The sequence below is a fragment of the Tenrec ecaudatus genome, chromosome 16 (assembly GCF_050624435.1).
Source record: "Tenrec ecaudatus isolate mTenEca1 chromosome 16, mTenEca1.hap1, whole genome shotgun sequence".
Taxonomy (NCBI): Eukaryota; Metazoa; Chordata; class Mammalia; order Afrosoricida; family Tenrecidae; genus Tenrec; species Tenrec ecaudatus.
Genome location: NC_134545.1, coordinates 41725819 through 41740652, shown reverse-complemented (window position 1 = coordinate 41740652; position 14834 = coordinate 41725819). Strand labels below are relative to the sequence as shown.

At 41.1% G+C, this 14834-nt stretch overlaps 1 protein-coding gene across 3 annotated transcripts in view; it reads right to left on the bottom strand.

The window, feature by feature from the left end:
- Positions 1 to 14834, bottom strand: part of KCNMA1 (potassium calcium-activated channel subfamily M alpha 1) — a 992499-nt gene that overhangs the window by 7419 nt on the left and 970246 nt on the right. For 2 of the 3 annotated variants that reach the window (XM_075533802.1, XM_075533801.1), the window contains 3 exons: positions 9624 to 9818; positions 6224 to 6342; positions 360 to 2898 (listed from right to left, as the gene is read on the bottom strand). In XM_075533802.1, coding sequence (XP_075389917.1) covers positions 2649 to 2898; positions 6224 to 6342; positions 9624 to 9818 — 564 coding nt within the window. In that variant the 3' untranslated portion in view covers positions 360 to 2648. Of the gene's footprint in view, positions 1 to 359; positions 2899 to 6223; positions 6343 to 9623; positions 9819 to 14834 lie in introns of those variants that run through there. The other variant, XM_075533804.1, reaches the window with a different exon arrangement.

Below are 14834 nucleotides of genomic sequence, written 5' to 3'. Positions count from 1 at the left end.
ATCAGGGGGAATGAAGGAAGCCAGGTTTCTCAGTGGGAAATGCTTTTGGATTTGGACAGGGTACCAATGTGGGCGGGGAGGCCACGTGCAGATTTAAAGGCAAGCCAGATGGAGAGACGTTCCCCCAAATTACCCAAACCCCAAGCCCAGGACACCAAAACAAACTCTAGAGGGTCTAGCGTTAGCGGCAGCCCAGCCGCATTGCGCTGAGCGATTTACAAAGTCGAGGAAGGAAGAGAAGAGGGGAAAAGGCATGGAAAAGGGGAGGGAAAAAAAAAGCAAACCAAAGTAAATAAAACCACAAAAGGAATAATTTAAATCAAAATAAATCAATAACAGAATAGAATTTTGTAACTCCTTTTTTTTTTAATTTCACAAAAATTTCCACAAGGACAACGTTATAGAAGAAAACCCCCAGCAGTGGCTAGGTCATGCAGAACCATTAATTATCATACCTTGGCCCATTTTATTCATCCTTGTTGCACTTTAGAGAGAGAAGTAAGCTATGTGAGTTTTACAATGCTTTTAAACTGTCATATTTCCTGTCGAGCACTTTAACTGGCACATTCTTAAGAGTTATAAATGTTCTCAGGGCATAGCTTTCTAACTTCCCTTGCAAAGGACACACGAAGATCTCTTCATGATCCAAACCAGGGGATAGTTCTCTATATATCCTATATACATGACTATATATTAATATATTCCTATAGTTATATATATAGAATGTCATAAGTAATATATATCATTATATAGGAATAAAAATAATTTTAAAAATCTTTTACTCATAGGGTCCTGTAACATCTAGCTATACAAATACTCCCCATCCCGTTACTGGTTTGAACACTAGACTGACTGCCCCTTTCTCGGCTGCAGGGCTGGGGTGGAGGTTCTCACTGAGCCTTGCCATTTTGTCAGTAAAAGTGCTTGTCAATTCACACAGCAAGCAAATCTCCAAGACTACCATGCTTGGGGGAGGAACAGGGAGTCCAAAATCTAAACCCAAAGCACTCACCATAAAAACACCATTGTAGAAGAGGTGCGTCTGGTGACCTCTTTCTCCTCCAATTCACCCCTATTCTATTCAATCAAAAGCTTTAAAGTATTTCAGGCACCCTCTCCGGGACAGTCCATCCATAGGAATGCCAGAATTTGGTGATAGCAGAGTCGACTAATTTTTAGCATTTGCTGCGCTGCCTAATGCATGAACTGCATGCATAAAACATCTGACAACGCTACAGTGAAAAAAGAACATTTCCCCCCAACTTTACTCTCATGCTAACTGCTTTCTGAAAAAGAAAAGGATATGCCAGGAGACTTGGTTCCCTGCCCCATGATGCTTCCTCTCCCCGCCACATTATAACTACAAGGCGTAGTTCTCTATGGTTTCATTCACCTGCCTCGGGCTGTTGGCCCTCTAGAAAATTGGTGATGAGAAATTTCTTCCACTAGATTTCTGCTTTGGGACAGCCAGACTCAGGCAGCAGAGCCAACAGACAATGGTGGTAGTAGGCTGTGTCTTTGTGGAGTCAGGCCTATGGCTTGATCCTTACAATGTGATCTGCTGCTGGGTTTATCTTCCTCTCTCGTCTACCATTATCCCATCCCCTGCTCTTAACTGGCATTGGGGCGCTGGTACATCAGACAAAGGGGAGTAAAAAGGTCCCCTGAGAATGCGTGCAAAAATACTTGCTCTTTCCTGAGCATTATTTATTCTGTACATAAGGTAGGTAATTCACCTTTTAAAAGATGTAGAAGTCCCAGGAGGGCAGTTTTTTAATGAGTTATATCTGATATTTATGATACATATGGCTTTTTCATCCCAAATGTCAAAAGTGAAAGAAAAAACTAGCTATTCACATGGCAGCACAAAGAGACAGAATAACAATTTAATATGCAACCAGAGCTTTTTTCACTGAAATTAAATCACCAGGATTTGGGACCTACATGAATGGAATACTATTCTGTTCCTCACTAAGATTGGACGTGTTCCTCTGAACTCCCAAAGTGTGACAGCTTTGGGACGAAAGGCATGGGGGAAAAACTGAAAAATCTTTGATGTTCTCTTATAAAAGCAGGTGTTTGATAATAATCTATGCAAATAGCAAACGTCTCTAAAATGATTTTCAATAGATCAGCCTAGAGAGTAGAAACAATTGATATGTTCGCTTTGTTTTTGGTTGCTGGCTTCAAATAAATGTGTGTTAATTTATTGTGTGCATAAAAACAACAACAACAAAAGAGATAAAAGCTTGAAGCATCCCGGTAATCCTGACAAAACAGAATAAACTTTCCCTCTCGGTTAAATACACAGACTTTACATACTGATACTGCTAGAAATGCTCTCCTCTTATCCTTGACCTTGTTCCTACAGTGAGCTCTGTACGTCGGAGTGTGCCCATGGGTGAGTTTTCACCTAGAGTCAAATAATTTTTGGTCCGCCTGCTTATTTGCTGTTGTGCTCAAGGGTTTTATGGTGGTGAAATAAAAATGACAACCACATGCATACTATCATACATATGCAAAATATGTGTTAAAAAAAGAGGGGAGAGAAAACTACAGGGGAAACAGCGACAATTACTATTGGGAACAGCACCCTGGGAAATGAGTGGCAGATACAGTTTCACACACGGTGGCAGTGGATACACAGATCAAAGCCGCTCTTCCTGCACGTACTTCTGTTTTTCCCGGGACTCCCTGGACTTGGGGCGGTTCGGTCGGTTGGCGGTGGACGGGATGGAGTGGATGGAGGAACTCTTCTTGCTGGAGGACTGGGATGAGTGGGAGGAATGGGAGAGGCTGGCTCGAGACTGGCCGGCATTGTGGTCAAACTGCATTAAGCAGAAGATCAGGTCCGTGGGCACGAGCTCGAACTCGTATGGGGGGTTGGTGATGACATACCTGGACGGAGAAACAAAAGACGTTAGTGTTGATGATACCTCCTCGGAGAATTCAACTCTATGAACTAAAAGGAACTGCCGGAGACCTTCAGAAGGCATAGACGATGGACTGGTATGATAATTAAGGCCTTAAAAATGATCGCTCAGGTTATTCCAAATCTAACTAAATCGTAACAAGGGAGCTCGGCCACCAGGCTTGTCAGTGTGCTCAATTAGTGCCGACGTGGGCTTCCACTTCAGGTCTTGAGTGGCCCAACGGATGGGGTTGCATGAATGGAACTGCAACTTTCAACTGAGACATGTCTCAGATCCCCGGGCACATCGCTGGGATTTTGATTGTTCCACATTTCTTTGGCCTTCTTCAGTCTTCAGCTTTTGGAACCCATTTTTAGTGGGAGCCTGACTGAGTGGAAGAAGAAAAGCCACGGCCTAGCCTCCTTGTCGGCCCTGCTTTCCTATCCTCATTCTGACCGTCCTCTCTCAGCAACTAGGACTGGGAAAGGAGCACTGTGCATCACTCGGAGCCCTGGTGAGCAGAGGTCCCCGAAGTGTGCTCCTCCAACGAGCTGTGTTAGCATCACCTGTAAAAGATATTTAGATATTTACTGAGGCCCAAACTCTGAATGCGGGGCCCAGCAATCTGTAGTTTAACAAACTCTTCAGGGGCTACTCATACATGCTAAAATTTGAGAACTTGCTCATCTAGAGCAAATTTTATCTCACTGCATATTGTAATACCTGGGTGGTGGGGAATTGTATAGAAACACACATGTAACAAGGATGTTTCAAAAATTTTGTAGAAAATGGAATGAAAAATAATGGGATTTCCCCCATGAATTTTTTAAAGCCCCCTTATATGTAAAATATTTATTAATAAATTTATCTGTTAGATACAAATAAATGCCCCACCCACCTAAAGTTCTATTGACTCATAATTCACATATCATACAATTAAATAATTTAAGCATATAAAAAGTAGCTGTACAATCATCACAACCATCAATTTTAGAACATTTTCCTGTACCCATTGTTATTAATTAGCTCCTCATTTTCCCACAACTTCATGTGCCATACCCCCCAAGAAACCATTAATCCAATTGCTGTCTTTATAGATTTACCCATCCTAGACTTCATATACAGAAAAATATACAAATGCAAAAACAAAACAATAACAAAATAAAACAGAGAAAAGCCTAAACCCCAAATGCAGAAAATATTAAAAACTATAACAAATTTAAAGATGGTCAAAAGGAAGATGAAATGATCAGGTATTAATTAAATTTTAGCCTAATTGCATTTGCAATTTGGGAGAGCTATAGGGCTTCTACTCCAGAGAAGAGTTAGAGCAGCGGTTCTCAGCCCGTGGGTTGTGATCCCTTTGGGGGTCAAATGACCCTTTCACAGGGATTCGTAGCAGTAGCAAAATGACAGTTGTGACATAGCAATGAAAATAATGTTATGGTTGGGCGGTCTGTTACCACAACATGAGGAACTGTATTAAAGGGTTACAGCATCAGGAAGGTTAAGATCCAAACCCACGGGCAATTCTACCCAGTCCTACTGGGTTGCTGTGAATAGGACTTAATGGCAGCTAGTCTCTGTTTTTTGGCATCTGCAACAGTACACTTTACAATGAACTCATAGCAGGAAAGCTGTTCACATTCCTGGTCGATGATCATAGGGGATTCACTGGAGGATTCATTTAACTGTATTTCCCCTTCGCTTTTTTTAAACGAAAACAACTTTAAAATGGGTCAAATGGCAGATCAAATGATAAGGTATTACCTTTTAGCCTAACTTCATCTGCCATCATTAACTTCACATTGCTCTGTCTAATAGCAAGTCTATTCATGTCCCCCCAACTGTGATTAGAGGGGATTGATTCACTGGGGGCGTAATCCAGGTGTGGGCTCTGAAAGTGGATTTGGGGTTCCCACTGTCACCCACAGCCTTCTGCAAACCAGGTGTGCACAATTTCAGCTCTGATACCATTCCCTCCCTCGTCAGATTTTCTATCATGCAGGTGGCAAGCATCACTTAGAAACACTCATCTATAGCATTTTTCCTGGCGTGCTAGATGCCAACTTATTGATTTTGAGAATCTTAGTATGTACTTTTAATGTTTATCTTCTATGAATTATTCTAATGTATATTAGAGTAATACAAAAAGGACACTGAATTATTGCTTTCCTTGCTAAACTGATAATATACGATGTCCCTAAAAATAAATATATGAAGGTTATAAGTGAATCAATTAAAACAAATAAAGTAAATTATAATGATGTGAGAACTTCTATATTAGATATCCACAGAGGTTGTTCAATAGCTGGATGGCTGCAGTTTGGGGAAGATGTTTGTATTCAGAATTTTGTTACTTAGTGATAGAAGTATTCAATAGAGAAGAAATTTTTCCCACAATATATTTATATCAGCTATTACTCATGGCAGAGAAATAAAAGCAGAGAAGAATCCTATAATGTCCAAACTCAGTATTTATTTGAATGCCACAGAGTAATTTGTATTTTGAAAGCATGTTTGTAGACTCCCCTTTATACTGAGTCCAAATCTCATGCTGTCTAGTTGGTTCCGACTCATGGCAGCCTCATGGGTTACAAAAACTGTTTTATCAGGTTTTTTTGGCCACATTCTTCTTCTCTTTTTAGCAGTGAAAACTACATTTATTTTTGAGTTGGGAAAAATGCACAAAATATACTTAATAGATGTTTTACCTCCAGAATGCCACTTTTGTTCTCTAATCTTTTAAAAAATATTATTAATAAATATTTTATTGGGGGCTCTTATAGCTCTTATGATAATCCATACATCAATTGTATCAAGCCCATTTGTACATATGCTGCTATCATCATTTTCAAAACATTTTCTTTCTGCTTAAGCCCTTGGTATCAGCTCCTTTTTTCTCCCTACCTCCCCCCACACTCCCACCCTCATGAACCCTTAATAAATGACATGTTATTATTATTATTTTCATATCTTACACCATCCACTTTCTCCCGTCACAGATCATCTGACCTTTCTTCTGCAATGTCACTGGGTGGATTTGAACAAACGACCCTTAAGTTAGCACGCAAAAAAAACCACAAAAACCAAAAAACTGATTCACTGCCATTGAGTAAATTCTTACTCATAGTGATACTGTAGGACAGGGTAGAACTGCCCCAGAGGGAGGGTTTCTGAGAGTGTAAATCTTTACAAAAAGTAATTGAGTGCCAATTGTTTGTGCCAGCCAGGAACTTTATACGAGGGACCAGAATGGGTAGTGATGTCTTTGCGTTGGGGTGGGGGCACAGATGCAGACAGGCACTCACCTCTTCGTACACTGACTGGGGGTGCTGAGGTGGGCATCTCTCAGCCGGTAAATCCCAAAACAAAGCATATTGTAGGTTTTCAGAGCTTTGCAGAACAAGTCACCATAACAACCACCATCCTGGAAGACCACAAAAGGACAGTGAATTATAATTTTTAAAATAATATTATTGAAATAAATCATATACACAAATCAATTGTTCAGTCATATGCGGAAGTTATGCAATCATGACTACAATCAATTTTAGAATTTTTTTCCTTATATTCATTGTGGTAAGCTCCCCATTTTCCCCCAACCTTTCAAATTATTTATTCTGTTACTGTGATAAGATTTGCTTAACTTGGATTTCATGTATAGAAAAATACACAAAATAAAAACAAAACACCTTATAAAAACACACAAAATTAAAAAAAACACCTTATCATTTGATCTCCCTTTGGAGTCATTTTAAATTTGTTCTAGTTTTCACTGTTTTCTGCTTTCTTTTCCATTGAGAATCCTCACTGTTATTGTCCTGAACGCATCAATGCTGTGGGGAATGGGCCTTTATAAGAAAGCCTGTTTTGGACTTCCTTAAATTGGAGAGCCTGGCTGGAACTGTGGCTGGAAAAGTAAACACAGTTAACAGCTTACATCCAATATTGGAAACATTAGGAGTCTAATGACAATGAAGTTCTTCTCTGCCATCTCTCTAAACTTTTCAGCGGGAGCTTCGAGAGTTCTGGAGAGACTGCATCGCCCTCACTTCAAATGAAGGCATAAAGCTTGAAGGTCAAAGATGTACGTTCAGCCGAGAAGAAGCCAGCTCTGCACAGCGGTGACTGTGCTTAGCCTGACATGAGCTGTCTCCTGACCGGGATGTCAAAACTACCCAAGTGATAATTAAAAACACTGCTGGAGAAAAGCCCCCACCGGGGAGGATGCTGACAGACTGTCCCAGGTAAGAACTGTGTGAAAAGCACAATTTACAGACCTCAGAGACAGCAAGGGTAGAAGAGAATGTGCTTCTGCGGGAGCTGGAATCTGTGGGCGGAATAACTGGGAGTCACAGCTTTCCTCACCTCACAACCCTCTGAGTGTCTGGGGCTCAAGGAAGAACACGAAAGCAAATCCATCCACTTAGAAGCACGGGCTTCGTGGCACCAAGTGGCTTCACGTAGGCTGTACTAGAGCGAGGGCATGGACGATGACTTCCCTTGCAAAACACGTGACTATGTTTGTTCTTTCTACAATTGCACTTCCATAAAGGCACTATATTAGAGAACTCTAAACAGCCACAGATTACCATGATTTAAAGTCTTTATTCATTCAAACTGCATTAATAATAAATGATAGCTAAAAAGAGCTACTGGTATAGAAACTATTTTACAAGCTAGCTCAGTTTGGCCTATGTCTCTGCCTAACACAGAAGTGAAACACGAGGCAAGGCATCAGGGTTTCGGAGGAAATGGCGAAGCCGGCCCTGGCTTGGTTCCCTTTATCGGATATGGACTTTCTGGGTGACACTTATGTTGGTGCAACAGGATGTTTTTGTTTCTAAGACGTATGGCCCCACCTTTCTTCAAAAAACAAATAAACCAAAAATCACTGGAATCAGGTTGGTACATAAAACACAGGGACATGCTGAGCCCCTCTCACAGGCATGAATGAAGAAGAGTAAATGGAAACAGTCTAAAAAAATGTAAGATATAGGTTCGGCATTAGATACATTCAAGGACTCACATGAGACCTGGTTCATTTGCTCAGAGATTTTGGAAGTACATGATTACTATGACTTAAAAAAAATCCAATGCCTGAGTCATGTCCAAATTCAAATGAATTCTTAATCTTGGGACTAGGGCTAGATAGCAGTTTAAAAAAAAGTCCATGATCTTATTAAGTACAAAGGATTGAATACTCTTTGCTACTTTCTGTTGAGTAGAACCCAACTCAAGGCATCTGAGTGTGAGTCAGTTAGAACTGTGATCCATATGGTGGAAATGGGCAGTAGATTAGTAACGTTTTCTCCCAAGGCACCTGTGAGTGGACTCAAACCCCCAACCTTGTGGTTAGAAGATGAGTGCTTCTCTGGTTTGCATCAACTAGGATGTCCTTGAGTGTCCGTGTTGTTGTTGTTCGGTGCCATCAGTTTGGCTCTGACTCACAGTGACCCTGTTTACAAGAGTGAAACACTGCCTGGTTCTGTGTCATCCTCACAATTCCTTAGGGTTGAGCCCACTGTTGCAGCCATGATATCAATCCATCTTGTCAGTGGTCTTCCTCCTTTTCACGGTTCTTCTACTTTACCAAGTGTAATGTCCTTCTCCAGGGACTGGTCCCCCCAACAACATGTCCAAAGTATGTGAGATGACGTCATTCCATCTTTACCTTTAAGAAGCATTCTGATTGTACTTCTTACAAGGCATAGTTGCTTGTTCTTTTGGCAGTCAATGGTATTTCCAGCAACATGTTCAAAACCATTGATTCTTCTTCAGTTTTCCTTATTCAATATCCAACTTTCACATGTGCATGAGGTGACTGAAAATGCCATGGCTTGGGACAGGTCACCTTAGTCCTCAAAGTGCCTTCCTTGCTTTTCAATGTTTCCAAGAGCACTTGTGCAGATTTACCCAATGCAATGTGTTTCTTTATTTCTTGACTACTGTTCCCATGAACATTGATTGTGAATCCAAGTAAGCTGAAATTCTTGACATCTTCAACCTCTTCTCCGTTTATCCATTTACTATGATGTTAACTATTGGTCTCAGTTTAGATTTCTTTACATAGAATTGTAATACATACTGAAGGCTATAATCCCTGGTTTTCATCACCAAACACTTCAAGTCTTCCTTCCTCACTTTCAGCAAGAAGGTGTGTCTTTTCCTCCAATCCTGTTATTGTGATCTTCTTCATATGCTCCAGGTTCCCTGATGATTTGCTGAGCATACAAACTGAATAAGGATGGTGAGAGGATACGACCTTGATTTTACACTATGCAGTACTGTTAAGCCCCAAACCTATGGAAATAGTTCTTAACTTTGGTTGTGACTTGGGATCATCTACTGCACTCATCTCAAGGTTGAAGGTATCAGAGCAAAGCACCAAAGAGTGGTTCAAACGCACAGGGTCTGAAAGTCTTTCAGAAAGGGTCAGTTCCCAGTCTCTCTGAGCCACCGTCCCTTACATTGCCTAGTAATAGGACTTCGGTCAAAGAGTTACCATGAGAATTAAAATGAAAAGCTACACATAAAGCACAGGGGCTGAAATATAGTAAATGACACATAAATAACACCTCTCATAACATTATTTACTTCCCATGATAAAAAGACAGATGCACAACTGGCCCCCATCTGACATGAAGCTGGTTTGGGTCAAGCTTTCCCTAATCAGTGGGCTCAGGTGACGCTGAGTCATGAACTCACCCCTAGGTCAGCAAAGGGACCATCCAGTAGGGCTAGCTGGGCCACGCGGCATCGGTCCCTGTTGGCCAGTGTCTGGGGGGTGCTGTAGCCCCCTCGAAGTGCATTTTCCTCAGCGATCAAAGCCTCCAGCTCTGGGGTGGCTCCTCCAGTGACCAGAGTCCGTATCAGGGTAAGAATATTATCATTGAAATATGTCTGAGAAGAGAAAGAGAGACAGGGAAAAAACGCCTTGTAAACACACAACATGCGACGTCCAAGTGACAGCATTTCATGGTCTCTCCTGTTTCAGGCTCCGGCTTGTGTCTTTAAATAATTTATGTGGGAAGTGAAAAGGCAGCAGTCTCCAATACTTCCATTCCTTCCTGCTTGGTTCTACCATGAGCCCCTTTCTTTGACTGCATTCTCCACGCCCCCAGCCCAAGAACACTGAGCCCAGGTCAATAGCATGCATACATATATGAGCAGAAACGGTGCAATGACTTCTTAGAAATTCTGGTATAGCACCCTCATGGACACACATAATATATACATCCTGATATTTCTAGAAGCAAGTTTTAGCCTCATTCATGCCCACTCAATGGCCCAAGGAAGTTCTTTTTCATTATAGTTGTATAATAGAAATACAAACAACGGTCAAGAAGTCAAAGATTGAGTTTGAGACTACCTTGGTAATCAGAAAATAAATAACTGTAACTGTGCATTTTCTCTGGGGAAATGTGTTGCTGAACCTGAAAACGGTGGTGGTCTCTATAGCAGATTTGGGCACTGGGATGTCATGCCAGGCAAACAACTATAATCAGGGCTGTCCTAATCTGAGCTTGAGCTGGTTCCGTATTTGAGGGATTGGAGCAGCAGAGGCTGAGCATTGTCCATGAGAACCAGAGTCCCATGCTGCTGGTCCCATGTGAAGGCAGGTGGTAGGGCAAGGTGTGTGCAGTGTACACTGCTGTGGTCCTGAGAGGCCAGCAGCCAACCCTGGACTGGCTCATCCAAGGGAGGATCTCACGCTGACCCCGCAGGGCCTGCACAAAGGGATCGTCAAAAGGCCCAGTGCGCTGGTCAGCAGCTGGCCAGTGCAGCAGTCGGCGTGCAGCTGCTGTGTGCCCGGTCGCGTGACTCCCTCAGCATGGGATGTGTGCATACGTGCATCTCCTGAGCTGGGGCTAGCTGCAGTGGCAGGAGCTGTTTCTGAAGTGGAAAAAGTGATTTCTTCCTGTCTTGGATAAAGTGGTTTTCAGAGCTGGAAAGGAATTTTGCTGAGGGAGGGTGTTTTAGAAACTAGAAGTTCGGTTGGTGAGGGGCTGCTGCTGGGAACCAAACCTCTGAGTCAACAGGCACCAAGGAGACTAGACATGAAGACCATTGGACAGAAAAAAAAAGTGAAATTGAAGCCAGTGACATAAATAAAAAGCAGTAGAGTATGCAAAAATGTGAACATCACGTGCTATTTGTGTAAAATTATTGTAGGCAAAATTCAGAAGTTATTTATTAAAGTCTGAATGATTGGTGTTTACCACACTTAGTGTTTGCAAAGATATGAATACTGTTTCTCCTCCTTGATTCTGTGTATCTACTAAAGGACTTGGACTACATAGGATCAAATGCAATATATCTAGGAGACCATCCCAAGCAGACTGTCTGTGGTCTTTTTGCCCATGTGCTAGGGAGCTGCCTTCCCATGTCAATACAACTTCCTCCTGTGTTGGGAGGAGATTCCAAGAGCAGCAGTGACGTGACACATTAAACAATGTGTCACTTGCTTGAGAACCATCTATTAAACTAAAACCCAGACATCTTTTAAGTATTAATTTATAATGAGGTGGATTTTCTGATTTGCATAGATTTTGTTTTTTGTGTTTTAAATCATCAATAATCTCAATATGTAATCTCAAAATGTAGCTTATGAACATTTCTCATACGGAAACATAACCTTCTCTTAGAACAAAACTGTAAGAATTAAACAAATTAATAGGATGTTGTTAAGAATTGATTATGTTACTCAAAAATATGTATTGTCGTTCTAGCCTCATGCCTGTGAGCGTGGTGACTGTATTTAGAAAGAGGCTATTTGGATGTTTTCAGTAGGCTAAGGAGTTCTTGGGTGGGACAAACAAATGGCTAACCTCTAGACTACCAGCCGAAAGAATAATCACTTGACTCCATTACCCAGAGACATCCTAAGAATCTGCTTCTAAAAGGCCTCAGTTTTGAATATCCTAAGGAGAGGTTCCAATCCACACACATGGTATCACCTGGTTCAGAATTGACCCCTTGCAAACACGATCACCGGTAGTTTAACAAGAGGACAAATGAGAGGAAGTGGGACCCGAATCTCCCATGTGGTTCTGTCCTTAGGACATAAACTGGGACAGAGGAAGAATGCAGACTGAAGCCACAGCAGCTAAGAGAAATGTGTGGTCTAGTTTCTGCCCCTTTGCTCTCAGAAGGGATCCTCAGAAGCCAATATCCTGATTTGGACTTTCAGCTTCAACGGTGAGACAATATATTTGTGTCCTTAAAGCCACTCGGTTTATGGTATTTTGTCTTGGCCGTTCTAGGAAACTAATACAGATGCCAAATAAACAAGTCCCCAAAACACATTTTTCACCTAATCTAAGACAATCTCAGTTAAGGTCTGCATTCTATTTTTCAGTGGTAAAGAAATCAAGCAGGTTAAATAAAATCAAAGTGAATCTTGCCCGGTGGCTTTCGATGATGTATGTGGCTCCCAGATTAGGGTAAGAAAGACAGATGGCACTTTATTCGAGCAGCTTTGCTTGGTCTCCTCGGGAAACTGTGGCAGGAGGACAAAGCAGGATAGGAGGAGTGTTCGTCCCTTCTCTGCCCTTACTAGTTCGATGTGTGGGAAACGGCCTAACCATTCTGGGCTTTGATTTTCTCAACTATGAAACGGACATAGTCATTAAAATCAATGTAATGGGGACATAATTCCATATAGAACCTCTGAGTTAAGTTGTTAGGAAGGCCCAACACGCACCACTTTGATTGTTTTTGTAAGTTTTTCATGAAAAAACAAAAGTGGTTCAGAGTTCAAATGCCAAAGGAATCTAGGAACATTAGTCATAACCTGCCAGATACTAAGCAGAATTTATACTGTGCCAGAGCTCAGATATATCTGGGGGCAGGAAAAAACCCAACAGAACATGTATAAATAAAGTAGGAAGTGCCACAACAGTGTTAGGCACATAGAAGACTGGAGCCAGGAGAGGCTGGAGCTTTGTGACCTCCTTGGGTAGATTATTAGCATTCGTGTGCCTCAGGTTTGTTATATGTACAATATAACAAAATAATTACAAAACTGCTGAGAATATGGTAAACACACATAAATTAATGCTCAATATTAACACATAATACTTTAACACAGCGGTTCTCAACCTGTGGGTCGCAACCCCCTTAGGGGTCAAACGACCTTTTTACCAGGTCATTTGCCTGATTCATAACAGTAAGAAAATGATAGTGATGAAGTAGCAATGAAAATAATGTTATAGTCGGGGGTCACCACAACATGAGGAGCTGCATTAAAGGGTGGTGGCAGTCAGAAGGCTGAGAACCACTGTTTTAACTGATGAGAGGAAGAGGCAACCTCATTCCCAACATTATTTTTTTTACTCTTTACATATTTTGTTAGGGGCAAGGGAGCCAAGGCTATTTCATCTCATCCCTGAATATGTACTAAGACTCCATTTAGGCTCAAGAATGGCACGTCCATGGTCACTGACGAGTGCATCCCGGGCTATAACATCCTCAATTGGAAGGGACACAGGGAGTGTACTTGCCATTGATTCTCTGTCAGCTTGTTCTTTCACCTGCACCTCTGTGACAGAATCAGAACTGCTTCCTGACTTCTCACTCTTCACTACTCAGAATGATCTGCCTTCCAATTGGCCCAGCTTAACCTTCAGGTACATTTCTGCTCCTCTCTTTCCCCAAAGGCAGGTCCTATGGATCCAGCCTGTCTACACCTTGGTTTTCCGATGTGGTCTGGTGTTTTCTCTGTTCGTTCTTCTCTGCTTAACCAAGGACGGTCCTTCAGTTTCCCTGATTGCCTACTGCAGAAGCTGCCCACACATCTCTCGAGGGCTTTCAAAGTGATGATGTTTAGAACATCCATGCTGCATAGTTTAGAACACCCATGGCTATCCCTCCTCAGTCAGACACACCAACTTGAACGACTGCTGAACACAGAACTTGACAAGGGCTTTGTGTTGCAACGTATCTAGATCAAGACGGACAGGAAGATTTTAACAGCAAAAAAAGTAGAGAGCATAACATCAGTGATCGTGGATATGGAGTGGAGTGGGAGAAGTGTCCGTCTAGGTCTCTTCTTGAGCAAATGAGCAGGCAAAGCACCCATATACTGGACATTTTTAAAAAATGAACAATCATGTTCAAGATATAAAGGTAAATATGCTTTTCACTGCTTTAGTACTTGTGGGCAGTAGTAAAAAAGTATTTGAAATAAAAATAAATTTTAAAAATTAAAGAGTATAACAAGAAGAAAAATGATAAATATTAAGAACGTGATTTCATATATCTTATTCAATTCTTTAAAACTATAAGACAATAAACTAAAGTGAATATGAGAGTTAAAAATACAATTATCTTCCATAATACAAACAGGTAATAAATGAGGAATATAAAGAACCCCCCCCAACTTCATAAAGGGCATCTATGAAAAACCAACAGCTAATATATAGAGAAATGGAAGATGTGACACTTTGTCTACTAGGCACTTTTCCCCAAGGTCAAGGAGTACAACGAAAATCACTTTTAACTACTTCTGATCACCATCAGTAAGGGCAATTAGACAAGAAAATTTAATAAAACAGAATCCAAATGGGAAAGGAAAAGTAAATATATCTCTTTTAGTAGATAGAATGATCTTATATACAGAAAATTCACTAAACTCTATTAGAATTAAATAAACTATTTGCTCAAAGTTATAAGATCAATCATCAGCAAACAAAAATTCATTGCATTTCTATACATTTTCCATGAACATTTTGGGTTTGGGTCTTTTTTTTAAATCATTTATTGGGACTCGTATAACTCTTATCACAATCCATATCTCCATCCATTGTATGTCAAGCACATTTGTACATTTGTTGCCCTCATTATTCTCAAAACATTTGCTTTCTACGTGAGCCCTTGGCTTCAGCTCCTCATTTTCTCCCTCCCTTCCCGCTGGCC